At 43.3% G+C, this 14114-nt stretch overlaps 1 protein-coding gene across 7 annotated transcripts in view; it reads left to right on the forward strand.

The window, feature by feature from the left end:
- Positions 1 to 117: 117 nt before the first annotated feature.
- The window catches only part of e(y)3 (PHD finger protein enhancer of yellow 3), a 28893-nt gene continuing 14896 nt past the window's right edge, over positions 118 to 14114 (forward strand). For 5 of the 7 annotated variants that reach the window (XR_003655892.1, XR_003655893.1, XM_028304589.1 and 2 more), the window contains exons 1-8: positions 118 to 5623; positions 6091 to 6391; positions 7260 to 7430; positions 9243 to 9346; positions 10323 to 10427; positions 10934 to 11009; positions 11709 to 11859; positions 13148 to 13338. Coding sequence is in view for 5 of the 7 variants with exons in the window: in XM_028304589.1 (XP_028160390.1) it covers positions 552 to 5623; positions 6091 to 6391; positions 7260 to 7430; positions 9243 to 9346; positions 10323 to 10427; positions 10934 to 11009; positions 11709 to 11859; positions 13148 to 13338 (6171 nt within the window). In the remaining 2 variants the exon portion in view is untranslated. The remainder of the gene's footprint in view (positions 5624 to 6090; positions 6392 to 7259; positions 7431 to 9242; positions 9347 to 10322; positions 10428 to 10933; positions 11010 to 11708; positions 11860 to 13147; positions 13339 to 14114) is intronic. The other 2 variants (XM_028304591.1, XM_028304590.1) reach the window with 2 other exon arrangements.

A 14114-nucleotide genomic window follows, 5' to 3' on the forward strand; every position in this document is an offset into this window, starting at 1 on the left:
ATTTGATTGGTAATTGGTAACATTACATTACCATTTGAAATTATTGCCATATGAAATAACACTCTAAGCGAGAAATATTCTCTTACTCGTTTTAACACATGTCGAAAAGTATATTTATTACTCTTTTTACAAGCTAAAAGCTCAAGTGGAGCGATCTATGGGCTTCTTGCAGTTTACCAACACGACAATGGCCGAATTGTCCGTATAGGATATTTTTTATTGGCCCATACATCCCAACCTGCCATGTCTTTGGTTTTAAAAATGGCGTATACAAGCTTTTTGTTTGCCGGTTTACGCTGTTGAATACTTTCCAAGACCTCGCGTGTACTCAATCGAGTCGTAAACGTCGTGAATATGAAATTTAACTACATGTGTAGGTATATAATCAACACTGTGGACCCCGTGAACGAATTTTCGTAGCGTTATGGTGAATTAGAATGGTGCCTGTGGCTTGTCAATCTCGCACGTCGTCAGGTTACCCTTTCGTAACGTAAATACACCCAGTAAGCGTTTTGTATTTCAGATATGACAGCGTCGCAAAATAGTAGATAATGGAGAGCTCAGAAGATGATGCGGGCACCGCGACTGGCGCTTCCCGCCGTGCATCGGCGCGGGAAAGGGATATCGGACAGGCGGAGGACTACAACGCAACTGGTAGTACGCTGCAGGAACCGACCGATGCGCGGGCCTCGTGCAGGACGCCCGCGATGTCCGAGGACAACTTTGACGGCGACAGCGTACCATCGCCGTCGGGTCAGGACGTCAACACTAGCACGGAAGCGATTCTGGACATGATCGACGAGTTCGTCGACGGCCCGAGTGCACCGAAACGACTTCCTCTGTCGTCCGCCGAAGACACTTCGGAGAGTGAATGCGTCAAGACTGACGACGAAACCATCACACAGGAAGCGCCCGCGAGTGCTCCCGAAGAGGAGCCCCCGCCTCCCCCGACCGCGTCCGACGCCACAAGTGCCAAAAGTGACCCCGACCGCGACGCGAGTGAACCAGTCGTGCAACCCGAGTGTACTGCTCCTAGTAATGTTTCATTGGATGTTGTAAACACTGATTCTGTGGAGCCACAACAAGAATGTTCCAAGTCTGTTTGTGATACAAATGATAATTCTTCATCAGTAGAGAACCGACTAGAACCTTGTGGTGACTCTGAAGTGCCGCAGGAGCCTAGTGTAGAGCCCGAAGCGCCCTTGAAAGCATGTGTGGAGCCAGAAGCATCATTAGAACCTTGTGAGAGATCTAATGCACCCAGTGAGTGTCCACCCCAAAATATTCCTTCCAGCAGTTTATCAGAGACTGTGCAGAATGTTTCTGAACCGAGTGAGTGCGAGATACGAGAACGGACAGTGAAATGTGTGACATCAAGTGACTCTCGGAATGATGTAACTATAGAAAGTGCAGAATCAACGTCAAGTGACATTAGTTTAAGTGAAGAGAAAGTTAGTGGTGCAGAACAATCCACGCGATCCCCGCTGCGGAGGCGCCTCGTGCGCCCTGCCCCTGTGGACCGCCGGCCAGACTCAACGGTGTCCTCTACCGTAGATATTCACACTACTCAGCAGTCGAGCTGTGAGAGCCTCGCTAAGGATGTCTCCAGCTCTTCTGATGCGGTGCCCTCTGTACATGGTAATGTTAAGCTTGAAGAGATTAGAAATGTAAGTGAAATAAGTGTCTGCAAAGCAGAAACTTCTGTAAGTCCTACTAAAAAAATTAAACTTGTTAGACAAAAGGTCAATGCCCCTACAGTAAGCAGAGAAACATCTCGAGAGAATCAGAATGTTCAGGTGGAGCCGGAGCAGTGTCAGTCAACATCCAGTGACACCCCTTCATCTTACCCTGTCCAACCATGTCCTAATTTGAATTCAAATAGTGCTTTGAGAGCATTAATTGAACAAAAAATTGAACCAAATAGCTCACTTGTTCAAGAAGTTGATGACCAGATACCCACGAAATCTAATGATGATACCCCTGTACAAAAGAGTGAAGATAGTAGTAATGAAAACCCAAAGGAAGAATTTTCAGGGGAGATGGCAAGAGTTGAGGATGAAAGGAAAGTGTCACCTCTAAAAATAGATTTGAGTACCTGTAAAACATTTTGTGATGCTGAGACGGAGAACAAAGTTGATGGTCAAGGCAGTTCTAGCACTAATGAACATGCTCATGATGAGCCCATATCTCCAAGACAGGTCCCTAAACTGACTATTAAATTAGGAAATAAACAAACAGAGGAAAGAAAGTCTCCTGTTCCCAAACTTACAATTAAGCCTATTAAACCCCCTCCAGATAATATTGAAAGTGGGATGCAGATTCCAAATGTGACAAAGCTGAATATCAAGCCCATTTTGAAGCCCACGGAAAAGTTGAGTGATAACTCCCAAATCAGTGAAACCAAGGCTGACAGTAGTGAACAAATACCAAACATAACGAAACTGAACATCAAACCCATCCCTAGACCCCCTGAAAAGATAAATGATATACATCGCAAGTCCAGCAGTAGTGAAATATCAGAATCAGAATACTCAGAAAATGATGACAGTGCAAGTACGTCTGACCAAGCATCTGCATCAGATCAGGGACCACCTGATGTAGTCCCCAAAGTTACCATTAAGCTAGGAAAACCTGGCACAGAATCTGAAGGAAAATTCTATGCAGAGAAAAATCTTCCAAAATTAACAATAAAAGGAATACAACAAAATGAAAAAGATGACCCTGAATCACCATCAAAGTTAACTTTGGTGATAAGTCAACCTGAGGACAAAAATTTTGAAAAAGTTCCCAAATTGACTATTAAAACTGTGACTAAATCTGAGGGTCAACCTCTCAGCCCAAAGCTTACAATTAAGCCCTTGAAACCACCAGACAATATTAGCAAAGAACTTACATGTAATGCTGAACTTGACCCTCCACAGATTCCCAAACTTAAGATTTCCACTGAGTGTTTTACAGCAACATGCACAGAAGTCAAAGACAATGTACATGTTCCTAAAATCACAATAAAACCTGTCCAGAAACCAGATACTGAACCCAAAACTAACAGAAAGTCAAATGTTTGTGACAATGAAGAACATATCCCCCAAGTTACAAAATTAAATATAAAACCTATTTTGAAACCTACAGATATTGGTGAACCCTCAGAAGGGCTGGAAGATAAAGTTCCTGTAGTTTCAAAATTGAATATTAAACCTATAGTAAAGCCTAAAGATAATGATGTAGATTCTAGCATGTATGATGTACCTAAAATAACGAAATTGAATATTAAACCTTTAAAGAATCCTGAAGAAGACTCTTTACAAGAAAAAGACTGTGATGAATTGAATGCGGACAGAGAGGAAAATAGTATACCTGTTGTATCTAAACTTAATATTAAGCCTATTGTTAAGCCAGCTGAGGAAGATACTTCGAAGGATTCGGAGAATCAATCTTCAGAAACCGGGAATTCCAGTGATGAGAACAATGATCACATACCTGTTGTTACTAAAATAAATATTAAACCAATTCTTAAACCAAATGAATCATCAGTGGGGTCGCCTAAACATAAAACATCAAATGAAGACTCTACACCTATTGTAACTAAACTCAATATCAAGCCATTAATTAAGCCAGAAGAAAGTATTTCCCCTTCATCTCCTAAGAAAGAAAATTTGAAAAATGTAGATACAAAAAATTCTAACATACCTGTTGTTACAAAATTGAATATTAAACCTGTTGTTAAGCCTGAAGATATAGATGTACATAAAAGTAGAGAAGAAAATGAAGATAAAATTGTAAAAAATCCACCCTTAGTTATGAAAATAAATATGAAAGCTGTTACTGATTCTTCTTTGAATGAAAGTTGTAACACTGATAGGAACATAAATAATGTTGATGATGGTGACCATGTTCACAATAACATAGGTGAGGACATGCCTGTAATGAAACTAAACATTAAACCTGTAATGAAACCTGACAGCCCTAAACAAAGGGCTGAGAATATTGATGGCGAGAGAAATGCCGTTAGTTCTGGTTCATCTAAACAAGAAAACGAGAGCCATTTACATCATAATGAAATAAGGCAAAATTGTGTACAAGAATTGGAAAAGAGTAGCACTGAAAGTGGTCACTGTTTGTTAAAAGAGTTGGTACATTCAAATTCAGATAATAAGACAGTCAAAACAGGAAGTTCAACTTCAGAGACTGCAACATCCAAACATGATGATTCAAGAGTATCTCCTAGCCTGGTTCAAGGTACTGAGATAAGTTTAAGTTCAGATCATGTCACCACTAATGCAGGGTTGAACACAGAAGTAAATGCTGTCAGGGCAACAAACAGACAAGTAAGCTCTGTGAGAAACTGCACATTGCTCAAGAAGCTTTTGGAGAGTACTGAATGTATAAGTGAAAAATCAAATGATTCTCATACAATCATCAGTCATAATTCTCCAATTTGCAAAGAAACTTTGAATTATGAACAGTTTGATTCTGGGCACAGTAGCATGGAAAAAGTAAATGACATTGCAAATGATAGCCCAAAGACCCGAAGCCCCAGTCCAGATAAAGTAAATGATGTAAATACTCCACAAATTAGTTTAAAAATTCGTCCAATCCAAGAGCTTTGTAAAGAAGCCAATGAAAATGTAACAAAACCATTAGAAATCAATGTATCTGAAAAGCTGTCTAATCAAAGTTCAGGTCAAGATTCTCCTAGAATAATACTGAAGATAAATAAGACTGATCACGGAGCCTCAGCTAAAATAATAACTGAGGAGGTGAACAAAGGTGACACCCTGCAGCAGAGCTACAAATCTGAAAATGCAGTAGAGGTCAACGACAAGCCAAGTCCGAGGAAGAATGTCGTGAACAGGCGAAAGCAGGCGGTGGACAACAGTCCCACTATGGCGTTGGGTAAGCGATTGAGAAGCTCTAGGATCGTGGAGAACGCCGAGAAGTCCCCAATAATAAAACGAATTATGGGCAAGAGGCCGCCGACGAGCGACGCGAGCACGCCAAATAAAGAATCTGAATTAACCGTACTCGAGAGTAAGAGACTTAAACTGGGTCAACTGTTGTCAAATAAGTCCTTAACAATCACCCCCGTTATCAAAAAGTCGCCGGAGGCGAAACCATTGGAAATCAAACCAGGCAAAGTGGCCAACCACACTATCGTGAATAACGAGAATTGTTCGAAAAACGGCAATTCGAAGCTGCACAATATCCTGTCGAACCTGCAGGCGAATCAGATCCAGGTGTTGCCGTTTAACGATATCAATCGTTTGGATAAGGGCGTGATAGCAACTGAAGTGGAGTCGAACACGTCTACGGGTAGTTCGGACGTGATAGAATTGTTGCGGGTGGATAATTGTGAGGAGATGATGATCGCGGAGAACTCTGATTTCCGGGATTATATGGGTGGGGATGAGGTGTCGCAGGATCCGTTAGAGATTGAGACGCCTAAGACGGACGGCGAGAGTTTGAACGAGACGTTGAGCATTCCGCCGGCGGAGTCGACGCCTCAGCCGAAGAAGCGCGGGCGGCCGCGGAAGCTGCCGCTGGTGGTGACAGACATCCCCAAGCCCGTCGTGCTGCCCGTGCCGGCTCTGGAGGAGCGCCCGCAGCGGTCGCTTCGGCTCTCCAGGTTAGATATTCCTTTATTTCCTATTTTCTTGTTGTTTTATCTCAAATAACCAGTTTGTTCAAAATATATATATGTTATAGTTTGTAATAACTTTCTAAGTTCTAAAGATTAAAAGATTTTTTATTCACCGAGACAAGGTAATACAACAAGGTAGATGTTAAAATAGTTACAGCAATGTGAAATTTACTTTTGACAGGAAGAATATTAATTTTTATGTAAACAAAAATAAAAAGTATACATAGGTACTACCAATAATAAGACACTATTCTTCTAAAGTGAGAGTTTCTCCTAAAAGACAATATTCTGATTAGATTCAGTTACTGTTGCATTTGTCATGCGGGCAGCGCAGGACTGCTCATTATGGAAAACCTTGGGGGAGGCCTTTGTCCAGCAGTGGACGTCATTTGGCTAAAACGAACGAACGAACTGTTACACTTGCACTCATACAAAATTACATTATTTTACAGGGACCGCCCGACGATACTGGCCAAGCCTCGCGGCAGAGGTCGCGGGCGAGGCAGGGGCCGCGGGCGGGGCGACAGCACGCCGTCCGAGCGGCGGGAACCGGCGTCCACGCCGGAAGACACGCCGGAACCGCCGGTGGAGCGCACGCCGGAACCCGCCTCCACGCCGGAACCGCTAGACCCTACTAGCTCGCGCGTCAAGCTGCCGCGGATGACGGAGGCATTAGATAGGCTGCCGGCGTCGTGTGCTACGCCGCTGTCTTCAAGGCACAGCACTGACCACTTCGATGGGACTGAGTTGAAGGTAAGATATTTATGTCTTTGTAATGAGGGTTTTCGCGAATGAAAGATCCGCTAGATGTCGGGACGTGGATGTGGGGTCTGACTGCTGCATGATTGGTGGATTTTGACATATCTGTCAATGTCATGTCAAAAATAACCAATCATGCAGCATTTGGACCTCGCGTCTACGTATTGCCATCTGGCGGATTTTTCATTCGCGAAAACCCTCATTAAGTTTGTTGAATCTTCAACTTTCTCAAGATTTCGATCATTCATCCATCTTGCGGTATAGAAAGTTACGTTGGAGCTACTGTGTTACAAGGTCTATGATGACATGCGTCACTGTTTTATGCCACCATAATACTTATCTAAGGCCCTGTTTCCACCAATGTGAAATTTTTCAAATTCAATGTCAAATTTTTGAATAGAATTTGACAGCGGCGGCGGCGGCGTGGAGCGGAGAAGAGAAGTGGAAATAATTAAATCTGTTTGGTTATTTAAAATACTTTTCAAAACTGGGTCTATCTTAGGTAGGCCAGTTAATCAAGACAAAGAAGAGAATATAGATGTCATCACTTTCACCAATCTGTAACACAATGCTACTGTAAACTGTCAAAATATACTTGATCTAAATTGCCCTATCTATTAGTAACTGAGTATATGATCTATTAGTAACTAATAGTGACTGAGTTTCTTGCGCTGGTCTTCTCAGCACTGCCCCATTTATTGTCCTGAAGCAGTGGTAGGGTTAATACTGGGACGTGTAAAAGTGCTTTTTAAAGCCTACTTGCAAATGAGTTTTATTATTTGTTGCATATGTGCTGTTCGTTTCCATGGAATAAATATGTAAAAGCTTGACGATCAAACAACAAAAAATCATCTTGCTTCAGGTGGTGCTAGATTCCCCCATCAAGCTAGAAGACAGCGAGTCCCGCTCCCGCGGCGGCGGCGGCGGCGGGCGCGGGGCCCGCGGGCGGGGACGCGGCGGCCGCACGCCGGGCAAGTCGCCCCGGGGGCGCGGCCGCGGGCGCGGCGGCGGCAGGGGCGCTATGTATATGAAGGTAGGGAAATGACTCTTATTACGACTACATAAGATGCTATAGTGACTAGGTGAGATGGTTCGGTCGCGGCCTCGCGGGCGTGGAGTTATGTACGTAAAGGTACATACGGTGTAGTAAAATAGCTAGAAAAAAGATACTGCAGTGACAAGTTGGGATTCCCCCATCAAGATTCCTCTATCTTGACTATCAGCGACTCCCGCTCCCGCGGCGGCAGCGGCGGCGGTCGCTATGTATATGAAGGTAGGGCGTTGCAAAATAGCTCTTGTTTCTACTACATAAGATGCTACAGTCATTAGGTGGGATGGCGGAGCGCGGGTGCGGCGGCGGCGCTCTGTACAAAAATGTCTCTTATGACAACTAAGTATTATGGCACAGTGAATAGTCGGTTGCGACGGCCGGGGCGCTAGGAATAGGGTTCAGTACATGAAGGTAGGGCGTTGCAAAATAGCTCTTGTTACTTCTACACAGTGACTAGTTGGGACGGATGAGCACGCACATGGCGCTATGTACATTAAGGTATGTAATTTTGCAAAATCGCTCTTGCCACTCGCTACGTACAAGATGTTACAGTGTCTAGTTGGCACGACGGAGCGCGGATGCGGCGACGGCACTAGGTAACAAGATTGCTCTTATCACCTCTATTACATAAGGTAGTGTTGGATTCCTCCATCAAGCTAGAAGACAGCGAGTCCCGCTCCCGCGGCAGCGGCGGCGGGCGCGGGGCCCGCGGGCGGGGACGCGGCGGCGGCAGGAGCGCTATGTATATGAAGGTAGGGCGTTGCAAAGTAGCTCTTGTTACTACTACATAGGATGCTCGATGACAGGACGCGGACGCGGCGGCGGCAGGGGCGCTATGTACATGAAGGTAGGAAAATGACTCTTATTACGACTACATAAGATGCTATGGTGACTAGATGGGATGGTTCGGTCGCGGACGCGGAGCTATGTACATAACATAAAGGTACGTACGTACGGTGTTGCAAAATCGCTCTTACCAATTGCTACTATAAGATTTTACAGTGTATAGTTGGGACGGTGAAGCGCGGGCGGCGCTATGTACTTGAAGGTAAGAAGATTGCTCCAATCACAACTATTACATAAGATGATGCTGGATGCCCCTATCAAGATAGAAGATAGCGACTTGCTCCCGCGGCAGCGGCGGCGGCGGGAAATCGCTCTTATTACTACTACAAAAAGTGCCAAGATCTGTGTTGTGCCGTCGTTGTCATCGACTATGCCTCATCATGCGCTGCCGATCACATGTTTCTCCCCACATATTCATTCGTTCGTTTTAGCCAAATGACGTGCACTACCTTAGGATTTTCACAAACCGGTCCTGCGCTGCCCGCATCCAGTTATTTACCGCGACCTTCACCAGAGTCAAAGTTAAAGCTTTTATTCAGTACTTAGACCCTTTCCGGGGCTCTTATATGTTCCAAATGTAGCTCGCTCTACTACCACTTGGGGACAACATATTATAAGCTGGTGTTGAGAAGTGGCGTAAGAAAAACTCGGTCGCCTTTGTCAGCCTCTTTTTATTCTCCACCTAAGAGGTACTACTTCTCCCAGCCCATGACTGCCATTCAAGAATCACGCTCCCTCTTCACGCCAAATAGCAATATGATCTTTATTAAAATGTAAGACACGGGTCTTAACGCGACGTTTATTAATGAGTTACATTATGTACTCACGGCTTGACGTTTCGGCTGCGATGCTGCTGCTGTGTCTTACTATTTTAGTTGAAATGGAACGCGAAAGTTTAAAATCTTATGATCTTTATTACCATACCTCATGATTGTTATTCCCCCGCAGGAGACGATGGGCATCTACGGGCGCGTGTGCGGGCCGGCCACGACCACGGTGCAGCTGTTCGAGGAGGAGACCTGCATGATGGACGACAACGCCACGCCCGCCAAGTGAGTCATGTGGCTATCTCTCTCTCTCTCTCTCTCTCTCTGTTGCTTTCTCTCGCCCGTATCAGAGTAAATACAAATGAGTAGGTCATCTTCATAGAAACGCACCGAGCGCGGTTTGTATGTGAGCGCGCGGCAATACGTATGCGCCGCGCACGCACACACTGACAAAATTCGGCGCAACAACTCCCCGCTAATCAACGCTAAATTTTGTCAATGTGTGCGTGCGCGCCGCATACGTATTGGCGCGCTACATACAAACCGCGCTCGGTGCGTTTCTATGAAGATGACCTACTCATTTGTATTTACTCTGCCCGTATTCACAAACATTACTATGAAGTCTCAAAGTGCGCGTGGACGCACAGGGTGACACGCGAACTAATCACAGAGCTCTATTCAACGCTGTGCGTTCGATTTTCTGCTTCACTTAAGCAAGCATCGTTTGTGAATATGGGCGTTAGTCTCTTGTTAATCCTTGCTTGCTACTTATATGACTATCTTGGAACATTCTTAAATTCTTTAAAAAAAGTCGAACAAGTAGTTCGATTTTATTTAGAACATAAGTGTTTTAGTTGTATTGTTTTGATGGATTCCATGTAAACAAGTATTTCCTGTAAGTAAGTTTCAAGACGTCATCGGGTCCAAAGCGAGTTGTTTATACGACTAAGTCCATTTAATAATAAATCAAATCCATTACAACAAATCGAACATGCTTTTCTTTCAACTAATCTCCACGGAATTTCTTATTGAATGTTGATTAGTGACCGTAAAAATGCCGATGGCATTTTGACACGGAATGACGTCATTTTTTTTGTAAATAAATCTCTACGTATTCCATGAATGGAACAACTTAAATTGGAATGTCTTTCCAATTTCAGTTGCCAATTACGTATCTATTTACCGTATGAAAAGAGTCATAACTTTTGAGAAGATTGCTGTTATGTACTTGTAGTAAATACTTAATTTTATTTACCTACAGGCCCACACATTTACTTGACGAGGACTCGCAGAGCTCGGTTCAAAGCTCCACGAATGAGAGCAACATGAAAACGAAGAAATCTAAATTCGCAGATCTGTTTGACAGGTAAGTGGACCTACTTGACTCCTGTTCACTTCTAAGGTTCAGATTCCAGTACGCGTAATTTTTCAAATATATTTTTTATACAATAATAGACATTATATTCCAAAATGCTTTATGTACTTCCTATCAAAGACATCTATAATTTATTTGATTGCTATTGTAAATACGAGTAAAATTGCAATGCCCTTGCAGGGCCCATATGTTTACCTTACATATTTTATAAGACCTTATTGTACATGCGTACATATTATGTGATGCAATAAATAAATGAATATGAAAAAAAAAGATTGGTACTACAGAAGTGTCTGATAAAATGTAAAATATTATTTCTATTTTTGTGAACCAATGTGGTTCTAGCAGAGTATGTACAATAGGACGCTACTCTTCCCGTGGATATCGTAAATGGCGACTGAATGTGAACTTCAGACCTCCCCAGCCCGTCTGAAGCTGAATTGCGCTTTTATCAGTAAAGTCTGTAGGTATAATCTAAAAGTATTTTTTTGTTGCAGTAACAATGAATGGACTGCGGCAGACGTCAAGGAGTACATTTGGCCTCCTGCCGATAAACCAGATGAAAATTCAAAGGTAAAAAGCATTTATTTTCTGGAAATTCCATACACAGTGTACGGTTGTACGATTACGCCGCAGCGGTAGTGGTATCGCCACCGTCGCATTGCAGCTGCTCTAGTCTCTCTTGGACTTGTCTGAGGCATCACGGTGGCAAGTCTCGGCATCGCGGTGGCATCGAACGCTGCCGTTGTGGCATAATGTGTCCTTTCTTTTACGGGGAAAAATGCGTTGGATTGCATAGCTACCCTGCGGTAATAGGGTAAGTTATGTGCTCACCAAGTCGGCGAGGCATATCCACTATAAAGACCCCGGTGCTCCGTCACTCGCCATAATGAGGGTTTTCGCGATTGAAAAATCCGCCAGATGGCAATACGTAGACTCGAGGTTCAAATGCTGCGTGATTGGTGGATTTTGACATATCTGTCAATGTAATGTCAAAAATAACTAATAATGCAGCATTTGGACCTCGCGTTTACGTATTGCCATCTGGCGGATTTTTTCAATCGTGAAAACCCTCATTAGGAGGGAACTGTACATGTTACAATGTTAACATGTTAAAATGTATGAACTGTATGTATGTGACTTTGGTGTACCTAATAAATAAATAACTGTGGGGTTCCGGACAAAGCCTTCTGTACCACAATCACTTTGATCTGTAAAAAACAATGCAACGGATGCTTCGAACAGTTTCTTTAAATACCCATATTGTTCCAGGTGATGATGATCCAAGAGCAAGTGGCAATGTTCCTGGGCGTGAAAGGCTTCAGGAAGCGCTACCCCGAACTACAGCGCCGCGCCATAACCGGGCCCGAGCGCGACCACGTCATCGCGCTGGGGCTTGTGCGCGACGCGCTCGCCGAACGCGGTGAGTGCTCACTACAGAATAAGAATACTTTATTCGAGCCGGAAGACGTAGCGTGGGCAGGCCTCCCACTAGGTGGACCGACGATCTGGTCGTCGTAAAAAAAGGCCCGTGACGTCAGTGAGTGCGTAAAAGTGCAGCACTTTGAGACGTCGCGCGGAACTTCAACGCACTATAACTTTGTTAAATAAACTTTTATTAATTATTTGTTTGATTGACAATCCCAACTAATATCCCAACTAATATTATAAATGCGAAAGTAACTCTGTCTGTCTGTTACGCTTTCCCGCTTAAACCTCGCAACCGATTTTGATGAAATTTGGCATAGAGATAGTTTGAGTCCCGGGAAAGAACATAGGATAGTTTTTATCCCGGTTTTTGAAACAGGGACGCGCGCGATAAAGTTTTTCTGTGACAGACAAAATTCCACGCGGGCGAAGCCGCGGGCGGAAAGCTAGTTAAAAATATTCGTGTCCAATATTTTTTTTTAATTAAAATTGACGGACTAAAATATTTTTTTAGGAAACTAGCCTATTGCAAATACATTTCACTTTCCATAGAAAAACACCGGTAATAATACTTTGGCATTAATACCACAAAGCATTCCCTGCCGGTTAACTTTTGGGCTTCGGTGGTGGACAGATGACCTCATAAAAGTGGCAGAAAGGTGCTGGATCTGTATCCAGTACCGTGTGGGCCTGTGCCCATACAGACCTCAGTAGACGCCCTGTTACGGCGGTTTGCATTTAGTTTACACGAGTTTCCAATCATCACTCAAAAAGTTGTTCAATGGTCTCCTTGGTTCTGACGCCGTAAGATTCTGGCCGGTGAGAAAAAAACCCGTATTGATTTTTGACGCTTGTCACTTCAAGAATTTATTTCAGGAAAGCTAGAAACTGCGATAGATATTTAAATTACAAACGTATTTATCAGTTTGCAATTTCTAAAATATTCATTTTTGGTATGGTACAATTTACTTCTTACTTAGTTATGCCCATTCTGCTCATGGATACTGAAACGGTTCAAATTAATCAGTCCCGTAGGACCTAGTGGAAACTTACAACAATAATATAGCATTCTAGCAGTCAACATAACGTATCTAAATAATTTAGAGATGTACTCTTCGCACACAAGCTAAATACAGAGTGCCATAAGCATGTTCAAAAAGCTGCTGTCAACTCGCGCGCGGTCTAATTCTAGTTGTGTAATTACATGTCATTACGTATCTTTATTATTTATTGTAGCTATGGTGTCCAATCCAACGTTTTAACATTAACCCATTTTACCCCAGGCCTGACCGCAGTAGACGCGAGCGAAGTACTCGACATAATGCTGTCGGACTACCCGCACAAGTACGAGGAGTTCCGAGCGCACCAGCGGCACAAGCAGCGCGACGCCGAGGAGCGGCCCGAGCCGAAGCCCGAGCCGAAACCCGAGCCGAAACACGAGCCGCCCAAACCCGACCCGGAGAAGACCAGACAGGTCAGTGTGGGATATATTTATGCAGGTGTCAGTAGACGCAAGTGAAGTAGTATACTCAGCGCAGACTCGTGACAGGTGGCGTAATACTAAAACAGTGCATATCACGTTCTCTCTCGCACTCACACTGGTTATGGATGACGTCACACAGAGGCAGGCAGCGTTGTTTATAATACGTAATAATTAATCAAATATTGGTGAGTGTGCTTCTCTGTTTTAAAAATTACTTATGGCATCGCCTGCCACGAGTCTGCGTTGAGTTGTAGATATAATGTAGACCCAGAGAAAACAAGACGAGTTAGTGTCGTGTATAAGGTCTCATGCAAGTCCAAGGGACACTAGAGTAGTGGCGCTTCGACAGCGACGGAGTATTAAGAGCGTTTACGCGAAGCGCGGCGTTTCAAGGGGCATCATTGGAAATGATTCGCGCGCGGCGTTTTTTAATAGTTTTCAAATGTTTATAGCAAAACAATAACAATGAATTAAATATCGTTTCAAAGTAAATATTTTAAAGAAGATGTTGTTTTATTATATTAAGCTATTTTTATGTTGAATAAAGGAAGAATATTGGTGAAAAAATCACTTTGATTTTTGGGTATTTCACGTTCTTTTAATTTGTGATTTCTTATTGTAAAATGCTTAAATCTAAAATTTTTCTCAGATAACTATTTGCCCAAAGATCTATGCTATAGGATATAAATGTTTTTTAAATCGTTTTCACAGTATTTTTATAAAAGTTTCAGCTTGTAAACTGACGCTAAAGTGGAAATTTACAAAAC

The sequence above is a fragment of the Ostrinia furnacalis genome, unplaced genomic scaffold, assembly GCF_004193835.3.
Source record: "Ostrinia furnacalis isolate ACB-3 unplaced genomic scaffold, ASM419383v2 OfSCF1459, whole genome shotgun sequence".
NCBI classification, from domain to species: Eukaryota; Metazoa; Arthropoda; class Insecta; order Lepidoptera; family Crambidae; genus Ostrinia; species Ostrinia furnacalis.